General features: G+C 45.2%; 1 protein-coding gene and 1 pseudogene across 2 annotated transcripts in view; one reads left to right on the top strand and one right to left on the bottom strand.

Moving 5' to 3' along the window:
* Positions 1 to 13122, bottom strand: part of MAP2K1 (mitogen-activated protein kinase kinase 1) — a 102170-nt gene that overhangs the window by 86300 nt on the left and 2748 nt on the right. The window contains exon 1 of one of the 2 annotated variants that reach the window (XM_032251052.1): positions 461 to 947. The exons of the other annotated variant lie outside the window; for it this stretch is intronic. Within the exon in view, the coding sequence (XP_032106943.1) occupies positions 461 to 474 (14 nt within the window). The 5' untranslated portion in view covers positions 475 to 947. Of the gene's footprint in view, positions 1 to 460; positions 948 to 13122 lie in introns of those variants that run through there. 2 annotated transcript variants of the gene reach the window in all.
* LOC116532001 lies at positions 9917 to 10337 on the top strand (annotated as a pseudogene).

Below are 13122 nucleotides of genomic sequence, written 5' to 3'. Positions count from 1 at the left end.
GGGGGGGGGGCGGGAAATTGCCCAATTGCCCCCCCCCCGGGAAAAAAAGAGAAAAACTCTTCCAAAAAAAAAAAAAAAAAAAAAAAAAAAAGACATCCACCTCACACCAAGCATATTAATTCCACATGGGAAAAAGAGTTAACCACATAGGGAAAGAAAAGGCTAGAAGAAAATGAAGCCACATATTCCTGCTAGTTGTGGGGAGACGACAGAAGTCAAACTGCTAATGAAAAGTATGCTATACACACTGCCCATTCAAAAAACATGTTTTGAAGATTCAAAAATGAAATATTTTTTCTTAATACATTAAACACAACGGAACAACGTAACCACATCACTTATAAAACTTCAAAATACAAAGCATATAAAAACTACTGAGAAATATTTCAAATGATCAGAAAGGAAGAAAAATGTGTATGTGACTTTTCAAAATGTTCAACCACAAAACACCTCAGCCTACCTCTCCAGCTTCATGTCCTTCAAGCCGCACCGATGCACCCGTCACACTGAACTACTTGCTGGCTCCGCTACACATCCCAGGCTTTCCCACTTGTGTGAAGTTGCTCATCCTGCGCTCTCTTCCTGCCACCACCCTCCATTCCCGTGGAATCCTAGCCATTCTTCAAGATCCAGTTCAAATGTCATCTCCTCCGTGAAGACTCATCCCCCTCTTGGATGCGCACGCTCCCTTCTCGGACCAAGCTCTGACAGTGCTTGCTTTGCAGCTTTTCTGTGGCACTGTTCTTACTCAGCAGCCATTGTTTCCTCTTTCTTGTGCTCCTAAAATCTCCCCCTACACTCCCATATTAGATTTTAAGATCCTTGGAGGCAGAGATAATCTTACTCATCTTTGAGTCACCTACCTACAGCTCCCAGAATCGTGATTTACATTCAGTAAGTATTCAATAAATATTAGTTTAAACTGAATTGATGCAATAACCCATTTCAAAAATATAAAAATTAAAGGGAAGCAAACTGACCTTTAAAGGAGCCCTTATATTGCCTATTGAGCTGTCAAAAACCACTAAAATAGAGAAGAAAAAAAAAAAGTCCTGAGGCTTCAGGAAACAGTTGAAATATACATTATAAATTGGTTCAATCTTTTTTTGGAACATACTCTGTTAATATGTAACAACAGCGGTAGCATGGTCCATTGCCTCTGATCTGGTGGATGAATTTATTTAAAAGCAAAACAAAATAAATGGACTCAAAAACATTTACAAGTTTATCATTAAATAATAAAAATCTGGAAGCCACCTAATAATCAACAAAGTGTCATCTGCGTGGCCAGATCCTATCAAACTCTACTCTTCGACTAATAAAAATGACAAGGATGAGGATTATGTCCTCAGGGAAAAATCAACTGATCTCAACTATCCAAAAATGTATATAATGGAATAAACAAAGTTAAACTGGAGAATTTAATATCTATAGGTTTTTTCTTTAGAAGATATTCATACATTCAAAAATTTTAAAGCACTGTCCTTAAGCAGGCAATTTTCAAAGAAAGGCGTTCAAGGTCATTCTACCTTGTCCATTTTTTCTTCAACCTCCAGGTAACCTCTTAACCTGACTCCCTTCCTGACATCAGAGCAGGATACCCCTGAGAGATACACAGAGAAATCAGAGGCAGGATCAGCATTTTTAGCAGTTGGCCCTCCATGGGATTCAGAAAACACCTGCTATTTCAAAACAAAACACTATTCATCTTGGGAGAAGAAAACTTAGCAAACAGGTATGTGAGCCTCTAAATAGCTCTCTTGGGCTTCTGGGCAACAAAACAAGGGCACAAGACATGAATTTAAAACACGAGTTGCAGTAAGAGACCAGGACAATTTTTCAAAATTTGCAGTTTCTGGAAGTGAACAACAGAAACAAACCTGGGACCGTCGGCCGGGCGCGGTGGCTCAAGCCTGTAATCCCAGCACTTTGGGAGGCCGAGGCGGGTGGATCACGAGGTCAAGAGATCGAGACCATCCTGGTCAACATGGTGAAACCCCGTCTCTACTAAAAATACAAAAAATTAGCTGGGCATGGTGGCGCGTGCCTGTAATCCCAGCTACTCAGGAGGCTGAGGCAGGAGAATTGCCTGAACCCAGGAGGCGGAGGTTGCGGTGAGCCGAGATCGAGCCATTGCACTCCAGCCTGGGTAACGTGAGTGAAACTCCATCTCAAAAAAAAAAAAAAAAAAACCTGGGACCGTAAGCTTTCTTCTCAGGTTTGCCTCATTTTGCCTCTAGTATCTGTGTTCTCTGACTTTGTTTTCTCAATGTGTCAGAAAGATTCACCAATGCTTGAATCTTCATGGGGATGCAGTGGAAACAACTACCATCCACAAAAAGAAATGCTAGCAAAAAGGTTCCAAAGAGGGAGCTAAGAAAACAGGAAAAAGTGGCTGGGCACAGTGGCTTACATCTCTAATCCCAGCACTTTGGGAGGCTGAGGCAGGTAGATCGCTTGAGCCAAGGAGTCTGAGACCAGCCTGGGCAACACAGTGAGACCCCACATTTAAAAAAAAAAAAAAAAAAAAAAAGGCCCACGCTTGTAATCCCAGCACTTTGGGAGGCTGAAGCCGGTGGATCAAGAGGTCAAGAGATCGAGACCATCCTGGTCAACATGGTGAAACCCCATCTCTACTAAAAATACAAAAATTAGCTGGGCATGGTGGTGCATGCCTGTAGTCCCAGCTACTTGGGAGGCTGAGGCAGGAGAATTGCTTGAACCTGGGAGGCGGAGGTTGCAGTGAGCCGAGATCGCGCCATTGCACTCCAGCCTGGGTAACAAGAGCGAGACTCCGTCTCAAAAAAAAAAAAAAGTGTACTCCTAATCGTAAGCCATTTTGCTGAGAAAAAAAAAAAGAATAAAATAAAATAAAAATAAAAAAGGAAGCAGAAAAGGTTTTTTTGCTAGTTTATTTTCTTTCCGTTTCTTTTTTGTTTTTGAGACGGAGTCTTGCTTTGTAGCCCAGGCTGGAGTGCAGTGGAACAATCTCGTCTCACTGCAACCTCTGCCTCCCTGGTCTTGGTTCAAGCAACTCTCCTACCTCAGCCTCCCAAGTAGCTGGGATTACAGGCAAGAGCCACCATGCCCAGCTAATTTTTGTATTTTTTTATTAGAGATAGAGTTTCACCACATTGGCCAGTCTGGTCTTGAGCTCCTGACCTTGTGATCTGCCCGCCTCGGCCTCCCAAAGTGCTGGGATTATAGGTGTGAGCCACCGTACCTGGCCGCTAGTTTGTTTTTTTAAACTTGTCTTGGTTTTCTCAAATCTCCCAATAATGATACATCAAATCAGCAATGCTGTTACACCTAGGGGTTGAAACAAGTATGTTTCCTAATAGGAAAGATTCATAAAGTAGCTTTAGTGAATAAAACATTATACAGTAATATAATACTTATGTAAGAAACCAAACCTCAGCATCATGCAACATACTGATGTAATAAACCTGCACATTTACCCCCTGAATCGAAAATTAAACACAAAAACAGCTGGGCATATTGGCACACTCCTGTGTGTCCCAGCCACTGGGGAGCTGGGGTGCGGGGAGAGATTGCTTGAGCCTGGGAGGTCAAAGCTATACTAAGCTATGATCGCACAACTGCACTGCAGCCTGGACAACAGAGCAAATGACACCCTATCACAAAACAAAAACAAAACGATGGGGGCAGGTTGCATTTAATGTGAAGCTTATCATAAAATGAAGACAAGCAGCACAAAGGGATTTAGGGATGGGAGAGAGCAAATATTAGTTGGCATTAAAGTACATAAGACTTGGAATGAGTTTTGCTCTTTGGGTACTTTTTTATTATAAATTTTTTCAAGGCTGGGCACGGTGGCTCAAGCCTGTAATCCCAGCACTTTGGGAGGCCGAGGCGGGTGGATCACGAGGTCAAGAGATCGAGACTATCCTGGTCAGCATGGTGAAACCCCGTCTCTATTAAAAATACAAAACATTAGCTGGGCATGGTGACACGTGCCTGTAATCCCAGCGACTCAGGAGGCTGAGGCAGGAGAATTGCCTGAACCCAGGAGGCAGAGGTTGCGGTGAGCCGAGATTGCGCCACTGCACTCCAGCCTGGGTAACAAGAGCGAAACTCCGTCTCAAAAAAAAAAAAAAAAAAAAAAAAAGAATTTTTTTCAAACATACAGAAAAACTGAAAGAATAAAAGTGAAACTCAAACTAAACAACAGAACTGTGAACATTCTGTTCACAGAATGTTTTATCCACTGTGTATGTTTGGGTTTTTTACTGAACCATTTCAGGGTAATTTTTGTGCATTAAGAATGAGTATGAATTGTCCTACATAATATCTGTACCATCATTACATTTTAAAAATTAGCAGGACAGCCGAGCACAGTGGCTCACGCCTGTAATCCCCGAACTTTGGGAAGCTGAGGCACGTGGATCACTTGAGGTCAGGAGTTTAAGACCAGCCTGCCTATTACGGTGAAACCCCGTCTCTATTAAAAGCACAAAAATTAGCTGGGCATGGTAACATGCGCCTATAATCCCAGCTACTCGGAGGCTGAGGCATGAGGATCACTTGAACCTGGGAGGTGGAGGTTGCAGTAAGCCAAGATCACACCACTGCACTCCAGCCTGGGCGACATTTCCCCAACTGTCCCAACAATGCATTTTATAACTGTTTCATTTTTTGATCCAGTACACAATTGGGGTTCATGCAGTACTTTTTGTTTTCTTTTTGAGACAGGGTCTCACTCTGTCTCCCAGACCGGTGTACAGTGGTGCAACCATAGCTAACTGCAGCTTGGACTTCCCAAGCTCAAGTGATCATCCTGCCCCAGACCCCCAAAGTGCTGAGGTTGTAGGCCCTGTGCCCAGCCCATGCAGTACATTTGATCGGTGTGTCTCCTTGGTCTCCTATCCTAACAGCACCACCCTCCCCTTTTTCCCTTGATAGTATCTTTTCTTTTCAGAGAGGGTCCCACTCTCTCACCCAGGCTGGAGCGCAGTGGTACCATTATGGCTCATTGCAATCTCGCCTCCTGAGCTCAAGCAATCCTCCCACATGAGCATTCTGAACAGGTGGGACTACACACACATGCCACCACATCTGGCTAATTTCTGTATTTTTGTAGAGAAAGAGTCTTGCCATGTTGTCCAGGCTGGTCTCTAGCTCTTGGGCTCAAGCAATCCTCCCCCTGACTTGGCAGGCCTCCCCAAGTGCTGGGATTGTAGGTGTATGCTACCATGCCCAGCCTTACGTTGACTTTTTTTTTTTTTGAGAGGGAGTCTCACTCTGTTGCCCAGGCTGGAGTGCAACGGCATGGTCTTGGCTCACTGCAACCTCTGCCTCCCAGGCTCAAGCGATTCTCCCACCTCAGCCTCCTAAGCAGCCTCCCCAGTAGCTAGGACTACAGGCGCGAGCCACCACATCCAACTAATTTTTGTATTTTTAGTAGAAACAGGGTTTCACTATGTTGGCCAGGCTGGTCTGGAACTCCTCATCTCGTGATCCGCCCACCTTGGCCTCCCAAAGTGCTGGGATTACAGGCGTAAACCACCACACCTGGCCTATACTGACTTTTTAAAGAGCTAGGTCAGTTGTCTTAGAGAACATTTCACATCCCAGGTTTGTCTGATTGTTTCCTCTTGGTGTCATTATTTCATTCCTCTATCCCTGTATTTGCTATAAACAGGAAGTCAAGGCTTGATTAGATATAGGTTTGGGCTAGATTCGAAGGACAAGCAGCAGATGAAATATCCAAATCAACATGATTTATCAACATTTACAATTTGTTATTAAGAACAAAAGGAACTATTCAGCCTTCTAAGGAGGAGAAAATCAAAAACTGGCATCATTAACACATCCCATTTGGACAGCATTCCAGTGATAATAAAGTGCTTTTTTTTTTCTTTTTCCCCTCTTGCCTCCCCAAAAAGTGCTTTTGTCTATATTATTTTAGATGATGCTCTCTTACCCTACTTCCCTCAGGATTTCTTATTATCAGCCTTACTCTACTAATGAGGAAAATTAGGCTCAGTGAGTTTAGGTGATATGACCAAGGTCACACGATAAAGAAGTGGTGTTATAGGCTTGGGGCGGTGGCTCTCGCCTGTAATCCCAACACTTTGGAAGGCCAAGGTGGGTGGATCACCTGAGGTCAGGAGTTCAAGGCCAACATGAACCCCGTCTCTACTAAAAATACAAAAAAATAGCTGGGCGTGGTGACGCACACCTATAATCCCAGCTACTCTGGAGGCTGAGGCAGGAGAATCGCTTGAACCTGGGAGGTGGAGGTTGCAGTGAGCTGAGATCGCGCCATTGCACTCCAGCTTGGGCAACAAGAGCGAAACTCTGTCTCAAAAATAAAAGTAGTATAATTAAGTGAGGAGTGATGTACCTGAGGCATGGCATGGAGTTGCTCAGAAAAGACTACACACATGGGAGATGAGCTTTATGTTAGAGCTTGAAAGATGTGTACCATTAGGGCCGGACGCAGTGGCTCACACCTGTAATCCCAGCACTCTGGGATGCCAATGCAGACATATCACCTGAGGTCAGGAGTTCGAGACCAACCTGGCCAACATGGTAAAACCCTATCTCTACTAAAAATACAAACATTAGCTGAGCATGGTAGTGTGGGCCTTTAGTCATAGCTACTTGGAAGGCTGAGGCAGGAGAATCCGGGAGGCGGAGGTTGCAGTGAGTGGAGATTGAGGCACTGTACTCCAGCCTGGATGACAGAACAAGACTCCATCTCAAAAAAAAAAAAAAAGGCCGGGAGCGGTGGCTCAAGCCTGTAAACCCAGCACTTTGGGAGGCCGAGGCGGGTAGATCACGAGGTCAAGAGATCAAGACCATCCTGGTCAACATGGTGAAACCCCGTCTCTACTAAAACTACAAAAAATTAGCTGGGCATGGTGGCGCATGCCTGTAGTCCCAGCTACTCAGGAGGCTGAGGCAGGAGAATTGCCTGAATCTAGGAGGCGGAGGCTGCAGTGAGCTGAGATCGCACCAATGCATTCCAGCCTGGGTAACGAGAGCAAAACTCCGTCTCAAAAAAAAAAAAAAAAGAGAGAGAGAGAGAGAGAGAATTCCAGTAACCCACGGTAAGTACAGTAACCCCATTCATGTAACTTTAATTATAATATATTGTTATAATTATTCTATTTTTTATTAGTTATTATTGTTAATCTCTTGCTATGCCTAATTTATAAATTAAACTTTATCACAGGTATATACTGCATAGGAAAACACATAGTATATGCAGAGTTTGGTACTATTGATATCTGTGATTTCAGGCATCCACTAGGGGTTTTGAAATGTATGCCACTCAGACAAGGGAGGACTACTGTACTCTATTATAGCCTCCTCTTCCTTTCTTTCAAAGGTGCATAAATAAGTGAAAGTAGAATTGGCAAGGCACAGTGGCTCACGCTTGTAATCCCAGCACTTTGGGAGGCCGAGGCAGGCAGATCACAAGGTCAGGACATCAAGACCATCCTAGCCAAAATGGTGAAACCTCGTCTCTACTTAAAATACAAAAATTAGCCGGGCGCGGTGGCTCAAGCCTGTAATCCCAGCACTTTGGGAGGCTGAGGCGGGTGGATCACGAGGTCAAGAGATTGAGACCATCCTGGTCAACATGGTGAAACCCCGTCTCTACTAAAAATACAAAACGTTAGCTGGGCATGGTGGCACGTGGCTGTAATCCCAGCTACTCAGGAAGCTGAGGCAGGAGATTTGCCTGAACCCAGGAGGTGGAGGTTGCGGTGAGCCGAGATCGCGCCATTGCACTCCAGCCTGGGTAACAAGAGTGAAACTCCGTCTCAAAAAAAAAAAAAAAAAAAATTAGCTGGGCATGATGGTGTGTGCCTGTAACCCCAGCTACTCGGGAGGCTGAGGCAGGAGAATGGTTTGAACCCGGGAGGATGAGATGGCAGTGAGCCGCCGAGATCACACCACTGCACTCCAGCCTGGCGACAGAGTAAGACTCCATCTCAAAAAAAAAAAAAAGAATTTATCTGCCATTTCTGTATCTGCTGTAACAGCAGCAGAGATGTTCTTCCCAAAGACACAGGCTTAAGCAGGCCTTTTTCACAAGAAGCTGTCTGAAAGACAGCACCAGTACTAGTTATTACATCAACTACCCAATAGAAGCATTCAAGTTCGAAACTACAAAATCAGTGTGAAACCACTTCAACAGCTCCTAGACAGTTATCAAGCCACACAGTAGCTCATGCATGTAAACCCAGCACTCTGGGAGGACAAGGAGGAAGGATTGCATGAGGCAAGGAGTTTGAGCCCAGGTTGGGCAATATAGCAAGACTCTATCTCTATGTCCAAGGATGGTCATGGTCATGACTGCTTGAGGCAGCAAGGGGATGGGAAACAATGAAGATGTCTAATTCTAGAGAAATAAGTAAGCAAAATGTGGCAGATGCACATGATTGCTCTACAACCAAGAGAAATAATGAACTAGACACATATTGCATAGCATCATGAATAGAGCTCAAAACAAACTTGGTTTAAAAAAAAAAAAAAAGAAACTAAGGCCAGGTACAGTGGCTCGCACCTGTAATCCCAGCACTTTGGGAGGCCAGGGCAGGCGAATCATAAGGTCAGGAGTTTGAGACCAGCCTAGACAACATGGCGAAACCCCATCGCTACTAAAAATACAAAAAATTAGCTGGGTGTGGTGGCATGCACCTGTAGTCCCAGCTACTCAAGAGGCTGAGGCAAGAGGATAGCTTGAACCCGGGAGGTAGAGGCTGTAGTGAGCCAAGATGGCACCACTGCACAGCCTGGGCAACAGAGCGGGACTCTGTCTCAAAAAAAAGAAACTAAGGCTGGGTGCGGTGACTCATGCCTGTAATCTCATCACTTTGGGAGGCCGAGGCAGGTGTATCAACTGAGGTCAGTTCAAAACCAGCCTGACCAACATAGTGAAACCCCATCTCTACTAAAAATACAAAATCAGCCAGGCGTGGTGGCACATGCCTGTAATCCCAGCTACTCAGGAGGCTGAGGCTGGAGAATTGCTTGAACCTGGGAGGTGGACGTTGAAGTGAGCTGAGATCATGCCATTGCATTCGAGCCTGGGCAACAAGAGCGAAACTCGGTTTCAAAAAAAGAAACCGATATAAAATTTAGGGATGGTCGTTGCTTCTGTTCAAATACTCCTGGTTCACCAATACAGTGGCTCACACCTATAATTCCAGCAAATTGGCAGGATGAGGTAGGCAGATCGCTTGAGCTCAGAGTTCGAGACCAGCCTGAGCAACATGGTGAAACCCCATCTCTACAAAACAATCAAAACTTAGCAGGGCGTGGTGGCACACACCTGTAGTCTCAGCCACTCACAAGGCTGAGGCAGGAGAGTCACTTGAGCCCAGGAGGCAGAGGTAGCAGTGAGCGGTAAGACGGCACCATTGTACTCCAGCCTGGGCAGTGGGAATGAAACCCTATTTAAAAAACACACAAATACTCCTGGTTCTCCCCCTTCCAAGTGCGATACTGCCGTCCTTGAAGGTCAACATGGCCACATGATTTGCTCTGGCCAAAGAAATGGCAGCAAAAATTACAAGTCTCACTTCCTGGCAAAACTTTTTAAGAGACTGAATGTGGCTCTTCACAAGATTCCCTCTTCATGTAGGTATATTTCAGAGAGAATCCCTCAATCAGCCTGGATCCCTAAAGAACTACAATCTACAGAGGCTTCCATTGACCTAAAAGTGTGTTAAATTGCTGAGATTTTGTGGCTGTCACCTCAACATAACCTATTCTAGTCTATTTAGGAAGTGCAGATTCCTAGCACTATAGCATTTTAGAATCCTAAGCAGATACATACAAAACCATAGTTCTACTTCCCAAAGGCATACGCATAACCAGACCAACAGGTAGAATTATAAAACCACATAAAAATGGTCTTTTCTGAGGATCCGGCAAGATGGCAGACGTAGCGCAGAAGAACAACAGGAACTTCCACAAGTTCACCTGCCGTGGCGTGGCCCCAGACCAGCTGCTACCCATGTCCTAAAGGCAGCCGGTGCAGCTGTACAGTGCGCACCAGCGGCGGCGGCTGAACCCGGGCAGCAGCACTCGCTGCTAAAGCGCCTGCGCAAGGCCAAGGAGGCACCGCCCATGGAGAAGCCGGAAGCGGTGAAGACGTGCTTGCAGGACATGATCCTCCTGCCCTTGATGGCGGGCAGCATGGTCATCTACAACGGCAAGACCTTCAACCAGGTGGATATCAAGCCAGAGACGATTGGCCACTACCTAGGTGAGTTCTCCATCACCTGCAAGTCTGTAAAGCACCGCCAGCAGGGCATCGGGCCACCCACTCCTCCCGCTTCATGCCCCTCGAGTAGTGGCCCAGCTGATAAAGGCACACATATATAGCGCCAATAAATAAATAAAAATAAAACCATATAAATATCTTAGAATGGTTGAGTAGGTGACTGTAAAACAAAAGGAAATGGGGAGATAAGGAACGAGCATAAACGGAAAAAGAAAAGGAAAAATGAAAAGACCTAAAGTTTCATTAAACCCATTGTGCAAATATTCATTCACTCATTGATTCAACAAACATCTGTACACCTATTATGTGCCAGGAATTATTTTGGGTGTACTTACAGAGTGGTGAGTCAAAAAAAGGCAGTACTATGCTTAAAGTTTATAGTGTACAGGAAAGCCAAACCTCAGTAAAAAATTACAATGATTAAGTCTCATTAAAAGCTCAGGTACTACCAGGCACGGTAGTACCCACCTATAGTCCCAGGTACTCAATAGGCTGAAGTGGGAAAATCGCTGAAGTCCAGGAGTTCAACAACCAGCCTAGGCAACATAGCAAAACCCCTTATCAAAAAAAAAGATAAAAAAGCTCAGGTGACATGAGAAAGAGGGACCACATTCAGTGGTTTATAAGCATCTCAGAGGAAGTGACATTTAGGCAAATAGGTGAAGACTGCTTCCTGCCTAGCTAGGGAAGGAGGGCCGATTCATTCCAGGCAAAGGGAACAGCATGTACAGAGGCCTGCAGTGAGTATGGACCATCCCATAGAGGAAGTGAAAGAGGACTAGTGTGATGGAAGAAAGGAGAGGCAGGAAATGTGGTTAAAGAGATTGGTGGGAGGGGACAGTGGGGACAACAGGCAGATCACTCAGTCTCACAGTCCAATATAAGGAGTTTGGATTTATGCTAACTGCAATAGAACCAGAAGAACTTCTTTTTTTTTTTTTTTTGAGACGGGAGTTTCACTCTTGTTACCCAGACTGGAGTGCAATGGCGCGATCTCGGCTCACCACAACCTCCACCTCCTGGGTTCAGGCAATTCTCCTGCCTCAACCTCCTCAGTAGCTGGGATTACAGGCACGCACCACCATGCCCAGCTAATGTTTTTGGGTTTTTTTGTTTGTTTTTGTTTTTTTTTTTTGAGACGCAGTTTTGCTCTTGTTACCCAGGCTGGAGTGCAATGGCGCAATCTCGGCTCACCGCAACCTCCGCCTCCTGGGTTCAGGCAATTCTCCTGCCTCAGCCTCCTGAGTAGCTGGGACTACAGACACGCGCCACCATGCCCAGCTAATTTTTTGTAGTTTTAGTAGAGACGGAGTTTCACCATGTTGACCAGGATGGTCTCGATCTCTTGACCTTGTGATCCACCCGCCTCAGCCTCCCAAAGTGCTGGGATTACAGGCTTGAGCTACCGCGCCTGGCATGTTTTTGTATTTTTTAGTAGAGACGGGGTTTCACCGTGTTGACCAGGATGGTCTTGATCTCTTGACCTCGTGATCCACCCGCCTCGGCCTCCCAAAGTGCTGGGATTACAGGCTTGAGCCACTGCGCCCGGCCCCAGAAGAACATTTTAAACAGAAGAATAATGTTATTTCCAATACATTACATTCTAACACTTAAGACCCTAGTAATATGCTCAGGTTTTTGCAAAATATGCAAACTGCATGATTTTTCTTTGAGGACCCCTAGAACTTGCATAAACTTCAGGTCCCATATTACCCAACTCCATCTCTATATGGGGTAAGTCCTATGTCAGAGGCGAGCACAAGGTGCCAGGGACAAAGCAACTTTACCAGTTTGGTACCAAGAGTTCTTTACTGTCAAAATGGATTTTCTTCTTCTTTAGTTCACATTGTCTGGTAACATCCAAAATTGTTCCCTGATCTAATCACAGAAATCATGAAAGCAACAGAGTTCTTTCTGCTGGCTGCCCAAGACGGGACATTTTGCTAGACAAACACTCAGAAGTTACAGATAAGATGTGTACAGCTGTCCCTCTCGTTAGTGCTACGAAATAGAGGGAAACAGTCCCTATATGTCTCGGGTCGCCTACACAAAGATGCCCCCTATTGTAACATAGCAATGAGTCATGGAGGTAGGTGCAGATGGTACAAAACACTCAACTAGGGAGAACTGCTTTTCCAGAAGCAAAGGCACTTTAACACACAACCTGCCACCATGAATGGAAATCACTTTCCAGTTTCCTTCAGTCCAAAACTTAGGCAGCAACAAAGGCACCAGGAGCCAACAGCTTTGGAAGGTTTAATATGTACTAGCTCATTTAATCTTCTCAACTATGCTAAGTAGTTCTATTATTAGCCCCATTTTTGCAGATGAAAAAACCTAAATCTAAGCCTTAAACTAGAAAACTTGAACACACAACAGAGGCCAGGCACGGTGGCTCATGCCCATAATCCCAACACTTTGGGAGGCCAAGGGGGGCAGATCATGAGGTTAGGGGTTCAAGACCAAGTTCAAGTTCTACTAAAAATACAAAATTAGCCTGAGTAATCCCAGCTACTTAAGAGACCGAGGCAGGAGAATCACTTGCACCTGTGAGGTGGAGGTCGCAGTGAGCCGACATCAGGCCACTGCACTCCAGCCTGGACAACAGAGCAAGACTCTGTCTCCAAAACACACACACACACACACACAGCAAGACTCTGTCTCCAAAACACACACACACACACACACACACACACACACACACACACAGCAAGACTCTGTCTCCAAAACACACACACACACACACACACACACACACACACACACACAGCAAGACTCTGTCTCCAAAACACACACACACACACACACACACACACACACACACACACAGCAAGACTCTGTCTCCAAAACACACA

This window comes from Sapajus apella, unplaced genomic scaffold (genome assembly GCF_009761245.1).
Source record: "Sapajus apella isolate SASKATOON/1434 unplaced genomic scaffold, GSC_monkey_1.0 scaffold74, whole genome shotgun sequence".
NCBI classification, from domain to species: Eukaryota; Metazoa; Chordata; class Mammalia; order Primates; family Cebidae; genus Sapajus; species Sapajus apella.
Note: the sequence above shows the minus strand (reverse complement) of the source record. Positions and strands in the feature narration are given on the sequence as shown.